General features: G+C 41.7%; 1 protein-coding gene and 1 long non-coding RNA gene across 5 annotated transcripts in view; one reads left to right on the forward strand and one right to left on the reverse strand.

The window, feature by feature from the left end:
• Window positions 1-441, reverse strand: part of MAP4K3 (mitogen-activated protein kinase kinase kinase kinase 3) — a 192,138-nt gene extending 191,697 nt beyond the window's left edge. For 2 of the 4 annotated variants that reach the window (XM_074396241.1, XM_003926788.4), the window contains exon 1: window positions 14-440. Coding sequence is in view for 2 of the 4 variants with exons in the window: in XM_003926788.4 (XP_003926837.1) it covers window positions 14-109 (96 nt within the window). In the remaining 2 variants the exon portion in view is untranslated. Of the gene's footprint in view, window positions 1-13 lie in introns of all 4 variants that reach the window. The other 2 variants (XM_003926787.4, XM_074396229.1) reach the window with 2 other exon arrangements.
• Window positions 442-510: 69 nt separating this feature from the next.
• The window catches only part of LOC104651175 (uncharacterized), a 238,838-nt gene continuing 214,874 nt past the window's right edge, over window positions 511-24,474 (forward strand). The window contains exons 1-3 of the long non-coding RNA XR_012516853.1: window positions 511-662; window positions 21,006-21,097; window positions 21,467-21,535. This is a non-coding gene — a long non-coding RNA (uncharacterized LOC104651175). The remainder of the gene's footprint in view (window positions 663-21,005; window positions 21,098-21,466; window positions 21,536-24,474) is intronic.

Genomic DNA, 24,474 nt, shown 5'->3' on the forward strand with positions numbered 1-24,474 from the left:
CCCCTGCCTTTACCTTGTAGACGTCGCCGTAGGTGCCGCTGCCGATGCGCTGAATCAGCTCGAAGTCCTCCTGCGGGTTCCGGCGGGACAGATCGAAGCCGGGGTTCATGGCGGGCCCCAGGTGCCCCCAGCCTCCCTCCCGGGCAGGGGAGGGGGGGCGCGCTCAGGGGGCCACACGGAGAGAGGGCGCCGCGGCCGGCCCCCGGCTCCCCCGGCGGTCACAATCGCCCGGCTCCACGCTGCTGCGGCCGCCGCCGGCGCCGCCGCTCCCCTCACGCCGCTGCGGACGACGACGAACGGCCCAACCGTCCCCGCCCCTCGCAGCCCGCCGCCGCGCCGAACTCGGTCACACCCACAAGGAGAGGAGAACCCTCGCAGCCCCTCGCTCGGGGTGAAACTCCAACATGGCTTCCGCTTTCGCCGCTCCTCCCCCTCCCCTTACTCCGGCGCGTCCAACCTCCTCCCACTTTTCCCGACGCCCGCCCGACTGCGCAGCCGCGATCCCGGAGGGAGCGCTCAGGGCCTGGCGCGCACCCCGACCGCTGCGCGTTCCGGCTCCGCGCGCTTGCCAGGCTCGGCCAGCGGCAGAGCAGCTCCGACGCGAAAGGCCTCGGCTTTCCTGCGGACCCGTGTCCAGCCGCTGCCGCCAGACTCTTGAGAAGGTTTGCCTGGCCCAGGGACCGTGGTTGGGACCGGCAGAAAGTCGCTTCTTTTCGTTTCTGATTCCCCTAACTACAAACTTCGATCTTGCTCCACCTGGTCCCAATTCCAAGCAGATAGCATAGTGGTCATTTACGAGACAGCCAGTGTCCCGAACTTTATTATTATTATTTCAGAAGCAGCAAAACATAGGATACCACCGAGTGCTACAGCCTTTCTGAGATTGCGGGGTGGAGGGGGGAGGGTCACTAAACACACCATGAGGAAAGCCCCCAGGAAAAGTGAGCTGTGCTTGCTCCAGTCCCCGACATTCGGACCCTTGGAGTTGGCCTGCCAGGGTGCAAAGCAGGGCAGGCCAGGAGGGCAGCCAGAGGGGCGTGTGTAGTAGGCAGCGCGTGGAAGCTCCGGAGGAAAACGCGGAACAGCTGCCCACCATCCCGCGTGGGAGGCAGGCAGAGCGCAGAACTAAAGCTGTGATTGACCTCCCTCTTTGAAGAGGGTTGGATTATCAAAGACGGTCTGGGACTGCACCGGCTGTCAAACAAACAACCCTGCAAAGAAGGGGCGGAGGGTGAAGGGTGGACTAGATCCATTACCGCACCTAAAATATAAACACGTGACGATCCGGAAGCTCTTTAGCGGTGACCTTCCCTACCCTAAGCTCCACCCTGCTTAAGACCCAGATTGAGTGTCTTATCTCTAAACTCTGTGGACTCCAGCTCTGATTGTTAATACTTGCCCAAGAAAGCTTGAGGGTAATGGAAGGTTATCTTTCTAATCCCAATAGACGTTTTTAAGAGCTTTAATCAATTAGGGGATGGCCACTTTGGCAATACCACATTGGATTTTTGCTTCAGAAAAGCTTTCCTAATCCCCTTAGGCACCACACCTTCTAACCACTAAATATTCCCTAATACCTCGTGGCTCCTGAGAAACTAGGTCTCATCAAACCTGTTAAGGATAAGTATAATCAAATAATAGTAGAGCAAACTACTTAGAGTTAACTGCTTCATACTTTTAAAAAGATCTTTTCAATCCTTTTCCTTATAGCAACATTTTGTATTTACTAAATTCTCAAATTGTTTACTTTGAGTATCTGTTGACCAAATTGATGTTTAAAAATGGTTATCTCGGCCGGGCGCGGTAGCTCACGCCTGTAATCCCAGCACTTTGGGAGGCCGAGGCGGGTGGATCACGAGGTCAAGAGATCGAGACCATCCTGGTCAACATGGTGAAACCCCGTCTCTACTAAAAATACAAAAAAAATTAGCTGGGCATGGTGGCGCACGCCTGTAGTCCCAGCTACTCGGGAGGCTGAGGCAGGAGAATTGCTTGAACCCAGGAGACGGAGGTTGCGGTGAGCCGAGATCGCGCCATTGCACTCCAGCCTGGGTAACGAGCGAAACTGTCTCAAAAAAAAAAAAAAATGGTTATCTCTTCAACTATACAAGTAGCCTTTAGGTTCTGTATTTTTTTTTTCTACAGGCGTGCGCCACCATGCCCAGCTAATTTTTTTTGTATTTTTAGTAGAGACGGGGTTTCACCATGTTGACCAGGATGGTCTCGATCTCTTGACCTCGTGATCCACCCGCCTCAGCCTCCCAAAGTGCTGGGATTACAGGCTTGAGCCACCGCACCCGGCAGGTTCTGTAATTTTTAATTATTAAATTTTAAAGCATCAGTAATATGAAAATATCACTTAAATTATTGCCTTAGGAGTACCTATCACTGAATATCTTCTAGATGGATCTACCTTCAGGCTCTGGTATCTTGAGAAATTCCTGACTATAAACGATATTTTATAGCCAAGGATCTTGCTTTTGCCTGTTTAAGGTACTAGCCCAGGACCCAGACTGCAGGCCTTCCTTCTGTTTTTCCACATTTGGAGAACTGTTTGGCATTTTCAGGCCAAATAGGATTGAGATAAGCAGACCTGACAAAATGACCCAAATGGGAACCAGGTCTGCTCTTTTTCTCTGCCTTTTTTTTGTTTGAGATGGAGTTTTGCTTTTGTCACCCAGGCTGGAGTGCAATGGTGTGATCTTGGCTCACTGCAACCTCCGCCTCCCAGGTTCAAGTGATTCTCCTGCCTCAGCCTCCTGGGATTACAGGCTTGTGCCACCATGCCCAGTTAATTTTTGTATTTTTAGTAGAGACAGGGTTTCTCCATGTTGGTCAGGGATTCTCAAACCCCCAACCCCAGATAGTCCACTATCCTTGGCCTCCCAAAGCGCTAGAATTACAGGCATGAGACACTGCGCCTGGCCTGTCTGTCTTTTTAATGCTCAGGACTGAATGCTGCACAAGAAAGTTCTAATGGTTTCAGTGTTTTGTTTGCTGAGATTATCATCTGTGCAAATAACTTTGCATTTGCATCACTAATAGACTCCTTTCAAAAGGAAAAGACATTTCAGTAGGGCTGGAACAGTCTTTAAAGTTTTGTCTGTTCCATTTTGGCAGGGCCACACTAGTCCTTTTGAGAAGAGATGAATCGACATGTAAGAGCCTCTTCTGCCATATGGGTTACCACATAAGTAAAAAGGCTTTTGCAATTAACTGCTCACAAAGAAAATATTTTGTTCTTTGTAATATATGCATGTGGCCAATTCCAGTGCCTTTTCTCCCTATTCTAACAATCCTCAATTTTGCTAGAAGTAACACTAATGATCGCACTTTCCTAGAATCAGAGAATGAGCTTCCCTCTTCTATGATTAGAAGCATTCTTAGAAGTTGTAATCTTTTTAACTCAGGAACTGCTTCTACAGCATCTCTGCTGGATTTACTGCTGCTTGAATACTTTCAATAAAAGGTGACTCATTGCTTCCCAAAACAACCCACCTCGTTGTGATACACTGCTGGTGAATGATCATAATAACTAAGAGAAAAGTAGTAATTTCTAACATTGCTAAGTGCTTACAATATGCCAGGAATGGAGCCAAGTATTTTTCATGTATATTTCATTTAATTCACACAACAACCTGATGGCACAGGTAATATTAACTCCACTTTATGGGGCACAGACAGATTAAGCTGCTCAAGGTAACACAGAAGGCTCAAATTTGAACAAAGGCAGTATGACACCAAGGCCAGACTCTTAGCCACTAGTCTATACCCTGTTTATATACAATATACTTTTAAAAAACTTCTCTTATGGTGGCCAGGTGCAGTGGCTCATGCCTGTAATTCCAGCACTTTGGGAGGCCGAGGTGGGCCGATGATGAGGTCAAGAGATTGAGACCATCCTGGCCAAGATAGGGAAACCCCGTCTCTATTTAAAAAAACAAAATTAGGCCTTCCAGAGGAGCCATGCAGCAGAGCTAGGTGTGGAGTGCAGAGCATGGTGCTGGGTGCAGAGGAACCCTTGACATTTAGGGATGTGGTCATAGAATTCTCTCGGGAGGAGTGGCAATGCCTGGACACTGCACAGCAGAATTTATATAGGAATGTGATGTTAGAGAACTACAGAAACCTGTCCTTCCTGGGCAGACAAGCAACCTCATCAAGCAGCCTCCCTGACACCACAGCCAGGTAAATCCACAAAGATGGGAAAAAAACAGCACAAAAAAGATGAAACCATCAAAGACCAGAACACCTCTTCTCCTTCAAGGCATCACAACTCCTCAACAACACAGGATCACAACTTGACCGAGGAGTGCGACAAATTGACAGAAATAGGCTTCAGAAGGTGGCTAATGACAAACATTTCCGAGGTAAAGGAACATGTTCTAACTCAATGCAAAGCAACCAAAAACCTTGAAAAAAAGTTAGACAAAATGCTAATTGGAATAACCAGCATAGAGAAGAACATAAACAACTTGATGGAGTTGAAAAACACAGCACAAGAACTACGTGACGCAAACACAAGTTTTAATGGCCAGATCGATCAAGGGGAAGAAAGGATATCAGAGATTGAAGATCAACTCAATGAAATAAAAAGAGAGGGCAAGATAAGAGAAAAAAGAATGAAAAGAAATGAACAAAGCCTCCAAGAAATATGGGATTATGTGAAAAGACCTAATCTACACTTGATTGGTATACCTGAATATGACGGGGAGAATGAATCCAAGCTGGAAAACATGTTCCAGGATATTATCCAGGAGAACTTCCCAAGCCTAGCAAGGCAGTTCAAATTTCAAATTCGAGAAATACAGAGAACTCCCCAAACATATTCCTCAAGAAGAGCAACCCCAAGGCACATAATCGTCAGATTCACTAGGGTTGAAATGAAGGAAAAAATGCTAAGGGCAGCCAGAGAGAAAGGCCAGGTCACCCACAGAGGGAAGCCAGTCAGACTCACAGAAGATTTCTCTGCAGAAACCCTACAAGCCAGAAGAGAGTGGGGGCCAATATTCAACATCCTTAAAGAAAAGAACTTTCAAACCAGAATCTAATATCCAGCCAAACTAAGCTTCGTAAGTGAAGGAGAAATAAAATCCTTTACAGACAAGGAATTATTGAGAAATTTCGTCACCACCAGACCTGACCTACAAGAGCTCCTGAAAGAAACACTAAGCATGGAAAGGAACAAGTACTAGTCACTGCAAAAGCAAACCAGTTGGCAAAGACCAAAAATGCAATGAAGAAAATGAGGCAACTAATGGGAAAGAAAACCAATCAGTAACAAAATGGCAGAATCAAATTCACACATAACAATATTAACATTGAATGTAAATGGCCTAAACACTCCAATCAAAAGACACAGACTGGCAAACTGGATAAAAAGTCAGAACCCATCGGTGTGCTGTATTTAGGAAACCCATCTCACATACAGAGACACACATAGACTCAAAATAAAGGGATAGAAGAAGATTTACCAAGCAAATGGAGAACAAAAAAAAAGCAGGGGTTGTAATCCTAGTCTCTGATAAAATGGACTTCAACAAAGATCAAAAGAGACAAAGAAGGACATTACATAATGGTAAAAGGATAAATCCAACAGGAAGAGCTATCCTAAATATATATGCCACCAACACAGGAGCACCCAGATACATAAAGCAAGTTCTTAATGACCTAAAATGAGATTTAGACTCCCACACAGTAATAGTGGGAGACTTCAACACTCCACTGTCAATATTAGATCAATGAGACAGAAAATTAACAAGGATATCAAGGACTTGAATGCAGAGCTGGACCAAGTGGACCTAATACACATATACAGAATGCTCCACCCCAAATCCACAGAATATACATTTTTCTCAGCACCAAATTGCGCATACTCTAAAACTGACCGTATCATTGGAAGCAAATCACTCCTGAGCAAATGCAAAAGTACGGAAATCATAACAAACAGTATATCAGACCACAGCACAGTCAGACTAGGACTCAGGACCAAGAAACACACACAAACCCGTACAACCACTTGGAAACTGAACAACCTGTTTCTGAATGTTGACTGGAAACTCCATCTCAAAAAAAAAAGAAATACTAGACTTCCATAGAATCAACCCAAATGCCCAACAATGATAGACTGGACAAAGAAAATGTGATACATATTCACCATGGAATACTATGCAGCCATAAAAAACGAGTTTGTGTCCTTTGTAGGGAATTGGATGAATGTGACCATCATTCTCAGCAAACTAACACAAGAACAGGAAGCCAAACACCATATGTTCTCACTCATAGGTGGGTGTTGAATAACAAGAACATGTGGACTCCGGGAGAGGAGCATCACACACTGGGGGCAGTTGAGGGGGGTAGGGGGAGACAGCCGGGGGGGTGGGGAGGGTGGGGAGGGATAACATGGGGAGAAATGCCAGAAATAGTATGCACCTAAAGTAAATAAATTTAAAAAATAAATTAAGCCGGGCGCGGTGGCTCAAGTCTGTAATCCCAGCACTTTGGGAGGCCGAGGCGGGTGGATCACGAGGTCAAGAGATCGAGACCATCCTGGTCAACATGGTGAAACCCCGTCTCTACTAAAAATACAAAAATTAGCTGGGCATGGTGGTGCACGCCTGTAGTCCCAGCTACTCGGGAGGCTGAGGCAGGAGAATTGCTTGAACCCAGGAGACGGAGGTTGCGGTGAGCCGAGATCGCGCCATTGCACTCCAGCCTGGATAACAAGAGTGAAACTCCGTCTCAAAAAAATAAATAAATAAAATAAATAAATTTAAAAAAAAATTAGCTGGGCATGGTGGCATGTACCTGTAGTCCCAGCTACTCAGGAGGCTGAGGCAGGAGAATTGCTTGAACCCGGGAGGCAGAGGTTGCAGTGAGCCGAGATCACATGCTGCACTCCAGCCTGGCGCCTGGCGACAAAATGAGACTGTCTCAAAAAACAAACAGACAAACTTCTCTTATGGTAAGCCAACATCTGCCTCCCTGTAATGTATTTAGGTCAATGATTATTAGATTCTGGTGGTATTGAATACAGACAAGAAGTCACAATGCCTGCCCTTAAGGATTTTGCAGTCTCATAAAATAGTGTGAAGAGTACATAGAGGGGGCATTAATGCAGACAGAGGAAGATTTAGGAGTGACCCTAAAGCTGAACCTTGAAGAATGCATAGGAGTTAGCCAGACAGATGATGGCAAGTGGTACATGCCAGGCTGGCCACTCAGTGCCTTAAAGCACCTACCCATTTAAGCGTCACACAGCAAGGAACACAAAAAGACCAAGACGGGCGGCCGTCCCCACCAGCCAGCATATACAGGCCATCCTTCTGTTGACCCATCCCCCGTGGGTTTCTGACTTAGGAACTTCGTGATCTCCTGCACAGACTCCCAATTTCACGCTCAGGACTTCTTGTCTGACAGCTCACTGGAGTCCCTTCTTTGGCCTGTTAACCTGAGCACTCCTCATTTAACATAACCACCACTCACATTTTCAGTACATCAGCTGCTCTGGAAACAAGATACTGAGCAAGCCTAAGCTCAAAAAAACTCTACAAGCAGGACATCCACCAGAAGATTAGATGACTTCTAAGAATGCTTCTATTCATAGAAGAGGGAAGCTCTTTCTGATTCTAGGAAAGTGTGATCATTAGTGTTACTTCTGTAAAAACTGAGGATTCTTAGAATGGAGGAAAATTGCACAGAAACATGTATGTGAAATAATATAGCACATACAACAGACAATTGGGCCTAAATTCTGAAGACAGAGGGAGATGGTGGCAATGGGGCTAAAAAAATCAGATTTCTTTTTTTTAATTAAAAAATTTTTATTTATGGCCAGGTATGGTGGCTTATGCCTGTAATCCCAGAATTTTGGGAGGCCAAGACAGGCGGATCACCTGATGTCAGGAGTTCGAGACCAGCTTGGCCAACATGGTGAAACCCCACCTCTACTAAAAAAAAAATACAAAAATTAGCCAGAAGTGATAGTGTGTACCTGTAACTATTCAAGAGGCTGAGGCATGAGAATCACTTGAACCTGGGAAGCAGAGGTTGCAGTAAGCTGAGATTGCACCACTGCACTCTAGCCTGAGTGACAGAGTGAGACTCCGTCTCAAAAAAAAATTTATTTATGTATCTCATTTCTCCCCAGCTTTACTGAGGCATAACTGACAAAAACTGATTGTATTTACAGTGTACAATGTGATGTTTTGATATATGGATATGTTTTGAAATCATTACCACAGACCAGCTGGAAAAATTTACTTACAAAATTCAAACATGCTTAAGAAAAATTTATACTTATTTTAAAAAATCAGAAGCTGGCTTGTGAAGAGCTTGTTTTCAGGTGGGTTATCGTGTGTTTAAGCTTCAGAGAGCTCCAAAAGGTTATACAGCCTAACCTAGTACAGCTCTGAACCAGGCTACCTAGGTTCAAATCTTTTCTCTGTTCCCTTACTGAAAAACCTTGAGAAGCTATTTAAAACTATGACTGTTTTGATTAATCAAAAAGAAAATACATGGAAAAGTAGTGCTGGGCACTACAGTAACCCCATAGAATATTAATTACTATTATTTTGAGTGTTCTAAAGACATTCTAAAGATGCCAGTCTTACAATGTCAGTTCTAAAGATGGCAGCCATGGAGATGGAGATGAAGATATGATTTAGGAAGCAATTGCAATAACATATATAAGAGACTCTGAATTAGGGTCTGGAGTGCTGAGAATGGATAAAAGAGAAATAACTCAGGAGATAACTGGGAGATAGAATTCACAGGCTTGGGGAAGTGAGGAAGCAGGTGGAGACATCAGTGACTTGCAGGCTTGTGGCCTAGACAATTGGGAGGGTCATGATAGCATTTGCCGTAATAAAGGGAACTGGTATAATTTGGCGAAGGGTTTTTATACTGGCTTAAAGTAGATGATCTGTTTTATAGCTAAGTTTGAAGTGCTCAAGTGGAAATGTAAAATTAGTGATAAAAATGTAGATCTGAAATTTAGAAACACTCTCAGGGCTAATATTTAGATATGGGGAGTTTTAATTCAGAAAAATTTATTGAGTAGTGATATGGTTTGGCTGTGTTCCCACCCAAATCTCATCTCGAGCTATAGTTTCTGTAATCCTCACCTGTGGTGGGAGGGACCTGGTAGGAGGCAATTGAATCGTTGGGTCAGTTTCTCCCACGCTATTCTCATGATAGTAAGTTCTCACAAGATCTGATGGCTTTATAAGGGGCTTCTTTCTTCACTCCACTCTCATTCTTCTGTCTTCTGCCGCTACGTGCAGAAGGATATGTTTGCTTCCCTTTCTGCCATGATTGTATAAGTTTCCTGAGGCATCCCCAGCCATACAGAACTGTGAGTCAGTTAAGTCTCTCTCCTATATAAATTACCCAATCTTGGATATGTCTTCATAGCAATGTGAGAAGGAACTAATACAAGCATTTATCATGTGTCAAACACTATATTAGATTATGATGATGCAATAGGGCATGGTCTCTGAACTTGAATTGAGAATACAGAAAAGTTCGCAGGTAATTACTTCACAGTGAGAGAGGTACAGGGAAGCAGAGCCGAAGGAAATAATAGATGCCCCTGGGGCTAATAATCTGGCTCTTATTCAAACCAATATATGTGTTTTTAAATTTTCTTTAAATCAACTTTTTTTTGAGACAGGGTCTCACTTTGTCACCCCCCCCAGGTTGGAGTGCAGTGGCATGAACATGACTCATTGCAGCCTTGGCCTCCCAGACTCCAGAGATTCTCTCACCTTAGTCTCCTGAGTAGCTGGAACTACAAGCACACACACCATGTCTGGCTAAGTTTTCTTTATTTTTTGTAGAGATGGGGTCCCATGATGTTGCCCAGGCTGATGTCAAACTCCTGGGCTCAAGCAATCCTCCCGTTTTGGCCTCCCAAAGGGCTGAGATTATAGGCATGAGCCACCACAACCAGCCTAAACCAGTAGTATTTTAAAAAACAGGTACTCAATATTTATTTGCAAGTGAGGGAGAGCTCTGCCTTGCAGTGGGTGGAGATGAGAGTTCTCACGTGGCAACTTTCAACCTCCACTTTTATTCTGAGCAATTCAGCTCAGTTCTCAGATTCGCATACCCTCTAATAGTGTTTCTCAATGGAGGTTTTATTAGCATTTTGGATGGAACAATTTTTCCATGTGTGGGATGATCCCCATGCATCATAATATCCCTGCCTTCCCCATGTCAATACTGCTCCCAGCCATCCTGACATCAACAAAAATAGCAACACAAATTTTTGAATGCCCAAGGTTTGGCTGGGAGGGTGGGAAGGATGGTTGGATTGAGAATGTTTGCCTAGCATGTCCCTTGGGAGAACTGTCACCCACTCCAATCTGTTTATCAAGGTATCACTTTCAATTACATACAATATATTTGCTGAGAGAAGCTCTGATATGTAAAATATTATCTATTACATTTCCAGTGTCCTAATGATGTTATTTCACTGCCCTCCATAGATTCACAGCCAACATTCCACTTTCACCTGCCCCTTATCATGTACTTCCTGGGACCACTTAGGAGAGCACCAAGTGTTGTCTTTGTAAGTTTTAAAGTCTTCACAGAGGAAGGAACATCTCAGCTGATACTTAAAAGACAAGTAGAGAATTAACCAGACAAAAAAGTATACTACACACCAAAGGTAGAAAGTTTACATTCAAAGATATGAACATAGTTCTGTTTATGGTGAATGTGGTAACAGATGAGTCTGGAATGGTAAGCGGAAACCAGTCCATGTTGGAGCATATAAATTGTGTTAAATGACTTTTTTTTTCTTTTCCTTTTTTTTTTTAAACTGAGAACAAAAGGGACCTATTGATGAGTTTTGGACATGTGAATAACATGATCTTATTTGTGACTTGGAAATATTTCACTAGCTGCAGTGTGGAGCATGAACTGGAGACAGGTGGCAAGACTGGAGACATGATATGAGAATAATCAGGAGACCTTTGCAATGGTGTAGGTAAGGGAAATGGTGGCCTGAATTAACATCTGGAGTGCATATCAACATACAGTGATGGTATATTGGAAATTGTGAGTTGAGGTTAATTCTCATAGGGAAAATGTATGAATAGGCAGAAAATGGGTTCCTACAAAACCCCAACACTTAAGGTATGAGCAAAGTAAGAGAATTTAGCAAAAAACAAAACAAAACAAAACAAAACAAAAAAAGGGCCAAGGAGGTGGGACCCAATGTGATATATGGTAATGGAATTGTGTGGTACCTATTGGAATGAACCAGTCAGGTTCCCTCCAGGGAGGTACTTGCTACATAGCATGTGATTAGCTGACAGCCTCCCAGCACCATGCCTTTGGGATCTATCACAGCATTTACACAGAGGTCTCCCTCCCTCTAGAAGCCCCTAGCCAATGCCTGAGAATCATTATAGTTGTCCAAAGCAGTTTCTTCTGATGGGCAGTCTTTGCTCTGGGGTCCCCACTGGCCTAATTGAGCCTTTCTCAGAGCCATTTGGCAGTCAGACTCTCTACCCAATCCTTCCCTCAGTTCCCTTCACGGTATTAAGATGTGGATTGCAATTTGATACTCTTTCTTCCTGCTGCTACTTTTCCTCTTTATCCTTCACAAGTGCTTTCACAGATTTCTTGCACTTCAATTCAATCTTACTATCTACTGAAGTAGTACAAATGGTATCAATGAAACAAAACAGGAAATTTTAAGGAGAGTCAATCAACAGTGTTAAATACCAAAGAGAGACTGGGAAGAGGGGGACAGAAAAGTATTATTAGTTGTCATTATGGAGATCAATGCTGACCTTAACTATTAAAGTTCATATTTTCTCTTCTGCTATTGTGTCCCCTCTCAGATATATTCTCCCAAATCCCCTTCAACCTTTCTCATCCATCATGAACTCTATACGTCTCATCTGCATCCCTTCATATGGACACATTTAATTTGTTAATATCTTTTAGAGTAAACACTGGCAAAGAATTGAACTCAGTATTCCAAAAGCAGTCTGGTCAATGTTTACTATGGGGGGATTATAACTACTTATTACCAGAACACTAAATTATAGCCTAAACTTGTATCCAATTTTTTATAGCCTAACAAACTCAGGGTCGCTGTACTGCTCAACTCTGGGGATGCCATTCATACTGTTATCTATAATTCTGAAATCCTCAATCCCAACCTGGCCCCTTGGTCCTGACCAAGAAAAATCTCCAAAAATTGTATTTGCCCCCTTCTAAGTCAGATATTATCACAAGCATTCTTGAACTCACACTGTCATAAAGTGTCAGGGACAAGAAACCTGGTCTCCTGCATCTTACTGTGAAGTTTCTGTCCTGTCATCAATCTATCAGGCCAGCTACTATCTTCTCACCTCCAGGCAAATGTAACACCACCACCACCAAAACTGAGCACCCAGTACCTCTACATTGTGTTGCTACCAGGTGAGATGTTGAAAACACAAAAAAATTATCTAGAGGAGAATCTCTCATCTTCTTGGGAAGCCAAGATTTCAAATGATATCTTTTCAGACTCAACCAGTCCTAGTGGTGCCGACTGTGTCAAAAATAGACTGGCCGGACATAGTGGCTCACGCCTGTAATCCCAGTATTTTGGGAGGCCTAGGAGGGCAGATCACGTGAGGTCAGGAGTTCAAGACCAGCCTGACCAACATGGAGAAACCTTGTCTCTACTAAAAATACAAAATTAGCTGGGTGTGGTGGCACATGCCTGTAATCCCAGCTACTAGGGAGGCTGAGGCAAGAGAATCACTTGAACCTGGGAAGCAGAGGTTGCGGTGAGCCAAGATCACGCCATTGCACTCCAGCCTGGGCAACGAGAGTGAAACTCTGTTCCTCTCCCAAAAAATAGACAACAAAATATGGTCATGTACTGCATAACAACATTTCAGTCAACAACAAGCTGTATACATGACAGTGGTCCCATAAGATGATAATGGAGGGCTGGGCACGGTGGCTCATGCCTGTAATCCCAGCACTTTGGGAGGCCCAGGAGGGTGGATCATGAGGTCAGGAGTTCGAGACCAGCCTGACCACCATGGTGAAACCTGTCTCTCCTAAAAATAAAAAAATTAGCTGGGTGTGGTGCTGTGTGCCTGTAATCCTAGCCACTCAGGAGGCTGAGGCAGGAGAATCTCTTGAACCTGGGAGGCAGAGGTTGCAGTGAGCCAAGATGGCATCACTGCACTCCAGCCTGGTTGACAAAGCAAGACTCTGTCTCAATAAATAAATAAATAAATAAAGATTATAATGGAGCTGAAAATTTTCTGTTGTCTGCTGATACCATAACTGGTGTAATGTAGTAGTGCAATGCATTACTTAAATATTTGTGGTGATGCTGGTGTAAAACCTACTCTGCTACCAGTCATGTAAGCATTCAGCGCTTATAATTACGTATAATACGTAATACTTGCCGGGCGCGGTGGCTCAAGCCTGTAATCCCAGCACTTTGGGAGGCCGAGGCGGGTGGATCACGAGGTCGAGAGATCGAGACCATCCTGGTCAACATGGTGAAACTCCGTCTCTACTAAAAATACAAAAAAAACTAGCTGGGCGTGGTGGCGTGTGCCTGTAATCCCAGCTACTCAGGAGGCTGAGGCAGGAGAATTGCCTGAGCCCAGGAGGCGGAGGTTGTGGTGAGCCGAGATAGCACCATTGCACTCCAGCCTGGGTAACAAAAGCAAAACTCCGTCTCAAAAAAAAAAAAAAATACATAATACTCAATAATGATAATATACGACTATGCTATTGGTTTATATATTTACTATACTATTTATCCTTATTTTAGAGTGTACTCCTCCTACTTTTTTTTTTTTTAAGTTAACTGTAAAAGAGCCTCAGGCAGGTCCTTCAGGAGGTATCTAGAAGAAGGCATTGTTATCATAGGAGATGACAGGTCTGTGTGTGTTATTGTCCCTAAAGATTTTCCAGTGGGGTCTGGGCGTGGTGGCTTATACATCTAATCACATCACTTTGGGAGGCTGAGGCAGGAGGATTGCTTGAGCCTAGGAGTTCGAGACCAGCCTGAGCAACATAGCGCAATCTTGTTTCAAAAAGGTTTTTTAAAGAAAACCTTCCAAGGCTGGGCACGGTGGCTCAAGCCTGTAATCCCAGCACTTTGGGAGGCCGAGGCGGGTGGATCACAAGGTCAAAAGATCGAGACCATCCTGGTCAACATGGTGAAATCTCATCTCTAGTAAAAATACAAAACATTAGCTGGGCATGGTGGCGCATGCCTGTAATCCCAGCTACTCAGGAGGTTGAGGCAGGAGAATTGCCTGAACCCAGGAGGCGGAGGTTGCGGTGAGCCGAGGTCGCGCCATTGCACTCCAGCCTGGTAACAAAAGCGAAACTCCATCTCAAAAAAAAAAAAAAAAAAAAGAAAACCTTCCAGTGGGACAAGATGTGAAGGTGGAAGACGATGATATTGATGAACCTGACCCTGTATAAGCCTAGGCCAATGTATGTGTTTGTTTGTTTTTAACAAAAGTATTTAAAAAGTAAAAAAAAAAAAAAAAAAAAAAAAAAATTTAATTTAAAAATACCAAAATGCTTATAGAATAAGTATATAAAGAAAGAAAAGACTTAACATGGTGGGATGCTCTGTAATCCCAGCTACATGGGAGGCTGAGGCGGAAGGATTATTTGAGTCCAGGGGTTCAACTAGCCCTGAAAGAAAATATTTTTGTACAGATATATCATCTGTATGTTTTAAGCCAAGTGTTATTATGAGTTAACTTTTTTTAAAAATTTAAATATATATAAAGAGGTAGTGGCTCACACCTGTAATCTCAGCATTTGGGAAGCTGAAGTAGGAGGATTGCTTGAGCCCAGGAGTTTAAGACCAGCCTGGGAAACACAGGGAGACCCCATGTCTATAAAAAGTTTTTTAAAAATTAGCTGGGCACAATGGCTCATGCTTGTAATCCCAGCACTTTGGGAGGCTGAGCCAGGTGGATCACGAGGTCAGGAGTTCGAGACCAGACTGGCCAACATGCTGAAACCCTGTCTCTACTAAAGATAAAAAAAATTAGCTGGGTATGGTAGCACACACCTGTAATTCTAGCTAATCGGAAGGCTGAGGCAGGAGAATCGCTTAAACCCGGGAGGTGAAGGTTGCAGTGAGCTGAGATTGCGCCATTGCACTCCAGCCTAGGTGATAAGACAAGACTCTGTCTCAATAAATAAATAAATTAAATAAAATAAATAAAATAAAAATAAACCAAGCCTGGTTGTGCATGTTCATGGTACCAGCTACTTGGGAAGTTGGGGTGAGAGGATCACTTGAGTCTAGGAGGTTGAGGCTGCAGTGAGCTGAGATCATGCCACTGCACTCCAGCCTGGGTGATGGAGTGAGACCCTGTCTCAAAAAAACAAATAAAATTGCAGTAAACTAAGATTAATTTATTATTTTTAAAAAGTGTATTAATTTAGTGTAGCCTAAGTATACAGTGTTTATAAAGTCTGCAATAGCATAGAGTAATGTCCTAGGCCTTCACACTCACTCACTACTCACTCAAGGACTTAAACACAGAACAACTTCCAGTCCTGCAAGCTCTATTCATGGGAAGTGTCCTATACAAGTTTACCATTTTTTAATCTTTTATATTGTATTTTTCACTATGTCTTTTCTATGTTTAGATACACAAATATTGTGTCACAATTGCCTACAGTATTCAATACAGCAACATGCACTACAGATTTGTGGCTTAGGAGCATTAGGCGACACCATATAGCCTAGATATGTAGTAGGCTCTACCCTCGAGGTTTGTGTAAGTACACTCTAAGATGTTCATACAACAGTGAAATCACCCAATGACACACTTCTCAGAATGTATCCCTGTCACTGAGTGACACATGACTATATTGAAGAACGCTAAGGAAGTACAGGCTGGGTAAGAGACAGACCGAGTGATGGTAGAGATCATTTTTTTGTAAAATCCTTCTTATATTTATGTGTTATCCCATGATAGATTAGAGCATAGTGTTTCCCTGATTCCATTTTATGTTAACATCCAGCCTAGAATTCCCCTCAGATGCCTCTGCTTAAGAGGTGTTGCACTGTGTCCTAGTTCCCAAATACAGAGTGCTGTTGGGCCAGACCGAGCTGGCCCAGAACAAATATAGTCACATACATTGTGTTTCCAGAGTCACTCACTGCCCCAGAGTGGTATCCTGCTGCCCTTTTCACTAGAAGCTTTATTGTACATTACTATTTCTCTCCTAGGAGGACTTTACCCCTGCAACAAAACCTGTACAGTAGTAAAGCAAATCTATTTGTAGATTAAGAAAGTTCATCTTTTTTTGAAAAAATCATCCACTAATTTGGTTTAAACCTGGATTGGAGTTTTTCTTTCTCAAAACAGGTTAAAACTAGAAACAAAAGCTCAGTTAAAATAGTTCAAATACCAGGAGTTTTCCATTACTCCTATCCCCTGCTCACAGTTCAGGGTCAATGGGAAGGTAATTCATTTCTCAAACTGACCCAGATCTCTGCCCCAGGAAACAGATCCATTTGCTGGGTCTGAGCTCATAGCAAAGTCTGTCTGAATCTAGGTATGCCTCTTCTTGGTATTAGAGCCAGACCTTCAGCCTGGGATCATATCATCTGGGTTACTTAGAGATACTTTAAAAATATATATCGTTTTTATTTTTTTGAGATGGAGTTTTGCTCTTGTTGCCCAGGCTGGAGTATAGTGGCACAATCTCGGCTCACTGCAAACTCCGCCTCCCAGCTTCAAGCAATTCTCCTGTCTTAGCCTTCCAAGTAGCTGGGATTGCAGGTGCATGCCACCACATCCAGCTAAATTTTTGTGTTTTTAGTAGAAACGGGATTTCATCATGTTGGCCAGGTTGGTCTTGAACTCCTCACCTCAGGTGATTCATCCACTTCGGCCTCCCAAAGTGTAGGGATGACAGGTGTGAGTCACCGCACCCAGCCAAAAATAAATATCTTTAAATTAGTAGTTAAACATAAATTAGTAGTTAAATCGTAGTATGACCTCTCTCGGCTAGGCATCTGATACTATCAAGATAGTTTTAACATGTGTGGATAGAATAATTGTTCTCATTGTAAAATAAACAAAAGGAAGGAAATTCATGAAAGTTTCTCCATCACTTTGTATTTTATTTACAAGTGGTTAAGCTTGTATATGAAATTTGTGAATAGCCTTTTTCAAATTTAAGTGTGGATCTGTTTATGGCCGGTCCGTGTCTATCTCAATGTCTGGAAAGGTTTCTATGAACTTGTGATACCTAAAAGCATAACACTTTTGCATTGCTGATGCTGGTATTTAGGGTTCATGTATCCTCTCACCTAAGGAGAACATTATTCTGTCATTCCACATAAACTCAAAACACCTATCTGCAAATGTGAGTGCAGTCTGTTTTCTGCCATGTGGTATGCAAGCTCTCAATTAGTCTCTCTGGCCCCAATCTCTTTCTCTTCTGCTAATACCACACCTGGCCAACAAACATGCCTCCAAAATGGCAACAATGGAAATATGGAAGTTCTGAGGTGAAGCTAAATTTGGAATAAATGTGAGTTTATATTTAGGCATGCTAACTTTGAGGAAATGGGAGGGCATGCAAGGAGGAGCTATTGCAAGGATAGTGACAGATTCTGAATACGAAGTATAAGAGGGTAAATTGAATCATACAAATAGAGACCATAGTTGAAGTTATGAGATCTCTGACTGAGGCCTGAAAGTGTAGAGTGATGGTGAGCAACCTTTTTTTTTTTTCTTTTCTTTCTTCTTTTTTTTCTTTTTAAACAAGGGACTTTTAAAAGTAACAGAGATGGGGCCGGGCGCGGTGGCTCAAGCCTGTAATCCCAGCACTTTGGGAGGCCGAGGCGGGTGGATCACGAGGTCAAGAGATCAAGACCATCCTGGTCAACATGGTGAAACCCCGTCTCTACTAAAAATACTAAAAATTAGCTGGGCATGGTGGCGTGTGCCTGTAATCCCAGCTACTCAGGAGGCTGAGGCAGGAGAATTGCCTGAACCCAGGAGGCGGAGGTTGCGGTGAGCCGAGACAGCGCCATTGCACTCCAGCCTGGGCAACAAGAGCGAAACTCCGTCTCAAAAAAAAAAAAAAAAAAAAAGTAACAGAGATGGACCTTATTTTTGTAAACATTCAAAGTGAAGATAATGTCATTGAATGCAATGACAAAAATGTACGCTTTAGGATGGTTTAGTGAAGTATGACTATTCTTCCTCCAGGCAAGTGTTTTCTGGCATTTACTTAATACGTATGTGGCATGGGATTTAGGGAATGGACAGTGGAGGTCTTAGTGAAGAATTGAGAGAAGGGGAGCCAGAGAAGAGCTGTCAACTTTCAAAATGTTGAAAGAAGGAAGAAGGAAGAAAATAAGCAAAAGTCCAACAAACTAAGCACTTGTAAAAGATTGTGGGTTTATGTCCGAGGATTACAGAGAGTAGAATGGAACTCAGGCATGGCTCTATACAATGAATGGGTTCCTCTTTGATGTTTTTTTCAGAGTTGGAAGTAAAAATTACTGCGTATCTTGTCTGGGCACAGTGACTCATGCCTGTAATCCCAGCACTTTGGGAGGCCAAGGCAGGTGGATAGCCTGAGGTCAGGAGTTTGAGACCAGCCTGGCCAACATGGTGAAACTCCGTCTCTACTAAAAATACAAAAATTATCTGGGTATGGTGGCGTGTGCCTATAATACCAGCTACTTGGGAGGCTGAGGCAGGAGAATCACTTGAACCTGGGAGGTGGAGGTTGCAGTGAGCCAAGATCACACCACTGCACTCCAGCTGGGTCAACAAAGTGAGACTCTGTCTCATAAATAAATAAATAAAATTACTATGCATCTCTATATGTGACTCTGAGGAGAGTCTCAGTCATAATGGGACTCAATGATTTATTAGGGTTACAAGAATTCCAATGTGAAACTTGGCAATGCTTTTCAACCACTAAAATGTTATCTGGTCACATCTAAGATGTCCCAACACAGAAGCAGCTTTCTAATCTAATATCTTAATTTCCATGGCTCTTTAGAGTTTATAAATGTCTTCACATTTATGTCTTATTTTATCTTTGGAATGACTTCTTGAATTGTTATCCATAATTTGTAAACAGGGAAATTGAAGCTTAGAGAAGTGAAAGCTAGAAGCAGATCAGAGTTTATAATTAGTTGTAGTCAATTTAACATCTACTGAACCTTGATCTGAGTTTCAGGTTGTACTAGATATTGGGAATGCAAAAACTAATAAAATGTGCAACCAGTCCTCAACCATTACACCATTACTTTCTTTGCTCTTCCTAAATTCTCTCCCAGAGGTTTGATATCCACCCTTAGCTTGGGTTGGGTTGCTTCATCATGAGATACAATACTGAGCATCACCTACACAAACAACCAGCTTACAGAAAGTATTGACTCCAGGGTTCTCTAGCAGTTCCACACCTATGATATAATTGCAAAGGTGGCTGGCTAGACACAGTGGTTCATGCCTGCAGTCCCTATTCTTTGGGAAGCCAAGTCAGGAGGATTGTTTGAGGCCAGAAGTTTGAGGCTGTAGTGAGCTGTAGTTTTACCACTGTATCCCTGAGCAAGACCCTGTATCGAAACATAAAAAATAAAAAGAATTGCAAAGATAAAGAAGATAGGGGAACTCTTATATAACTACATTAGAAGGCAGTTCAGCAAAATCTAATAAGCTAAAGATGTCTTTATCTTACAATCTAGCAATTTTACTTCTTCATGTAGAAACTCTCCCTTAAACATACAGGAAGATGGGTAAATGAATTTTCGTTGAAGCATTATGTATAACAGAAAAATAATTGGAACTGATGTCAGTTTCCATCCACCTGAAAATGGATAAGTAAATTGTTATGTGATCACACAGTGGAATACAACATATTAGTTAAAATAAATGAACTAAAATTGGATTTAAAATATGCAGAAATCTCAAAAAATGCAATGCAGAGTGAAAAAGAAAGTAGCAGAAAATACATGACATACGCTACTGATTAGACTAAGTTTAAACACATAAAATAATACTAGATATTTTTATCTGTGATAAGCATTTTAGAATATTCATGGTAGTGATAAACATCATACTCAAGATAGTTGTTATACCTTGTTAAAGAAAAAAAGGTTATCATATAGCATGCAGAAGGCTTTAGCTGATTCTGTATTGGTTCTTCAAAAAAAAAAAATCTGAAGCAAATATGGCACAAGTTAATATTTGAAAAAGATGAGTGGTAGGAAAAAAGTTTGTTATTCTTTTCTATATGTTGATGCTTGAAATATTTAAAGATGTATATTGCTCCTAGACTTTGGAATTCTTGGCTTTTGTGTTGTGTGTGTGTGTGTGTGTGTATGTGTGTGTGTGCAGAATTTTCTTTCTTTTTCCTCTCCACATATTGAAATTCCTTCCATTCTTTGATAACTAGCTTGTCTCACCACCTTACTGAGAATTTCCATGATGACTTTGTGAGTTCACACTGTGTTCTCCCTTTTTTTAGACAGAATCTTGCTCTGTCGCCCAGGCTGGAGTGCAGTGGTGCAATCTCAGCTCACTGCTACCTCTGCTTCCCGGGTCAAAGTGATTCTTCTGCCTTAGCCTCCTAAGTAGCTGGGACTAAAGGCACATGCCGGGCATATGCCCGGCTAATTTTTGCATTTTTACTAGAGATGGGGTTTCACCATATTTGCGAGGCTGGTCTGGAGCTCCTGACTTCATGATCTGCTTACCTTGGCCTCCCAAAGTGCTGGGATTACAGCCATGAGCCTCTGTGCCCAGCCATGTTTTCCTTTTTTTTTTTTTTTTTTGGATTTATTTATTTAGAGACATGGTCTCACTCTGTCACCCAGGCCTGGAGTGCAGTACAATCATAACTCACTGCAGCCTCGATCTCCTAACCTCAAGTGATCCTCCCACTTCAGCTTCTCAAGTAGCTTTGACAACAGGCACGTACCATGCCTGGCTAATTATTATTATTTTCTTTTTCTGTAGAGGCAGTCTTGCTTTGTTGTCCAGGCTGGTCTTGAATTCCTGGGCTCTAGTGATCCTCCTGCCTTGGTCTCCCAAAAGTGCTGAGATTACAGGTATGAGCAACCATGCCCAGCCTTCTCCAGCCTTCTCCCTTTCTTAAAACCCCTTCTAGGTCTATAAAGTTCTCTTGCATTTATGTTTGTATCACTAGTTTTTTTGATGTTGTTGTTTAAATATATGTTGTCTTGTATTACTATTTGACTTTAATATACATAAATCTTGTTTCTCCAATTATATTGTGACAGTGTTAAGAGCAGGGACAATGTCTTCAACTTTGCTAATTCTTCCTCAGTGCCTAGCAGAGCCTAACCAAATACTTATTAAAGTGTTATATTTACCAATAATTATAACCCTTCCTATAAAACCTTTACATAGAAAGTTTAAAATAATAATTTGAGCTACATTTGCTTTTGTTTTCCCAGAGAGAGAATGCTAATGAGCTGTGAAATGACCAAAGATCTGGCAGCAGAAGTGAAAAGAAAAAATAACGGGTTTGTATATTATACATTCTAGATAATCAGCTCTTGAATGATTAAGTGTGGGAGATGTCTTATGGGGAAAAGCAGACTTTTAAAGCTCATTTTATGACCATGGAATTGTTGTTTTGATCATTTCCAGTTTTCAGATGATCCTATGCCAAACTTACACATTATTTTGGAAAAATACAATTCTCTTATGATATGCCATGTAACCACTTACAAATGTACCTTGTATTGTTCTGCCTTCACATCAATATTGATTAGACTAGACAAGGGAATGGTGGTCTGGGGAAACTGAGAAATAAAAATTATTACACTTGTGGAACCAGGAAGGAATTTTGAAGAAAATAAATTACCTTGAGTTCCATATACTCTTGGTATATCATGTAAAAAGTGCTTGGGGCTTGAAGCAGCCACTTGAAATTCAGGTTTGCCTGAAACCTCAGAATGAAAAGTGAGTCTATCCTAGTCCAGATGAAAGCTAAAGAGTACAGGAAATAGTAAGAGGTCTGGACTAAATTGTCTCTCCTTGGAACTGAAAGTAAGGATCTAAGAAGAAAACACATTTAGGAATCAGTATGGTTACTTTTAGCAAAAGGGGCAGTTTCCATGGTCTGGGTCACAATTAGTACCATTTAGTCACTGGAGCTTTTCCTAATGGACCTTAGTAATGTTTTAATTAAACCAGGCCACCGTCTCATGGTTCTTTGGGATAGGTGCTACAATACCCAACATAGAGTTCTCTAAAGTAAACTACCTACATCTGTATTTATGACTGCATTTTAAACTTTGCAGTATATTTCTAAAATTACTACTCCCCTCTAGCCCTATGTCATTTGCCTGGCAAAGAAAACAGAGGGTACAAAAATATCTTGCAATTTGGTGAGGGATTTATATATTCCTTCATGTTCACCCCATTTGTAGATACTAATGTTGAAGCAAAATCCTGAAGCAACATGACCAGAGAATTGTTGCAGTCATCATGAGCCTTATCATTGGTCTCTGCAGTTTTTTCTTTCCTCCAATAAATAGATGCAAGAAAAATAATGGTATATAGAGAATACATATTCTTAGTATATTGGAGTCTTAAAGTTTCTAAGTCTAATTGTTTGTAGCCTAGAATTAATTTCCCATGGAAATAGTGTAGTTAATTATGGGTAGATGCCAAGGCTGGGCCACAAAACCTCATATAATATTAGTAGATGTAGCAGGAAAAATTGATTGAGAAACTATATTTTATTTTCTTGTCTATTGGCTCATGGAAAAATGGTAAGTATTTCTTTTTCCCTTCTCCTCTTAGAGGGAGGGTTAAGCTGTGGTGATTCTCTGATGCCTAAGCCCCTGGAGGCAGAAGATTCCATGACTTGGAACAGGAAAGACTCCAAGAAAAGGAAAATGGGCCCATGTCAGGAGAATTTATGTCCCCTGCACCTGTCTGGAGAGAACCAGCCAGGAGTCAGTTCCTATAAATGGTGAGGGGCTATGTCCACTCCCAAATAGACCAAAATGGTATAGATGTCCAAGGGGGAGGTCAGCAAGGTTATCTTGTCTCAGAAGTGATAAAAATACTAAATTACACAAGGATATAATAAGCCAAGGGTGAATGTTGTAAACTCTAGATCACCATTAAAAGAATAATAAAAATATTTATAACTGACATAATATGGAAATAGTAAAAGGGAGAAAGGATAGTTAATTAAAAATAATTAAGCTAAAGGATGGGAAGGAAAAAGATAAAAAGGAGCAAATAAGTGGGGCAAAAAGAAAAATAGTAAAATGGTAGCTATGAGCCCAAATATCTCATTAAGTAACCTAAATATTAAAATTAAATATAAATTAATTATAAATTTAAAATATTAAATAAAAATGGCATAATAGCATGATAAAAGATTGTCATACTGGTTAAAATAATTGCACATGCTTTTTTACAAAAGATACAGTAGTAAAAGAATAGAAAAAAACATGTTATGCAAAAGCTATCCCCCGGAAACCTTTTATAGCTGTACAGTAACATACACAGTAGACTTCAAGTAATGAAACATTATTAGAAATAAAGTGGGATATTTTACAACAATAATATCAATCAGGAAGATACGAGTCTAATTCTGTGTACAACTAGCAATATACTTGAAAATATATTAATTAAAAACCACAATGAGAAATAGATCCACAATAACAGTAAAATATTTTCAGTAACCAATAAAAACAGTAGGCACAAATTAAGCACAAAATCCACATGATTATCTCAATAGATGCAGAAAATGCCATTGGCAAAATTTAGCACCCCTTCATGCTAAAAACTTTCAATAAACTAGGTATTGATGGAACATATCTCAAAGTAATAAGAGCTATTTATGACAAACACACAGCCAATGTCATACTGAATGGGCAAAAACTAGAAGCATTCCCCTTGAAAACTGGCACCAGATGGGGATGCCCTCTCTCACTACTCCTATTCAACATAGTATTGGAAGTTCTGGTCAGGGCAATCAGGCAAGAGAAAGAAGTAAAGGGTGTGCAAATAGGAAAAGAGGAAGTTGGATTGTCTCTGCTGAGGACATGATTGTATATTTAAAAAACCCCATTGTTTCAGCCCTAAATCTCCTTAAGCTGATAAGAGACTTCGGCAAAGTCTCAGGATACAAATCAATGTGCAAAAAAATCACGAGCATTCCTATACACCAATAATAGACAGAAAGGCAAATCATGAGTGAACTCCTATTCACAATTGCTACAAAGAGAATAAAATACCTAGGAATACAACTTACAAGGGATGTGTGAAGGAACTCTTCAAGGAGAACGATAGACCACTGCTCAAGGAAATAAGAGGACACAAACAAATGGAAAAACATTCCATGCTTGTGGATAGGAAGAATCAGTATTGTGAAAATAGCCATACTGTCCAAAGTAATTTATAGATTCAATGCTATCCCCATCAAGCTACCATGGAC

This window comes from Saimiri boliviensis, chromosome 1 (genome assembly GCF_048565385.1).
Source record: "Saimiri boliviensis isolate mSaiBol1 chromosome 1, mSaiBol1.pri, whole genome shotgun sequence".
NCBI classification, from domain to species: Eukaryota; Metazoa; Chordata; class Mammalia; order Primates; family Cebidae; genus Saimiri; species Saimiri boliviensis.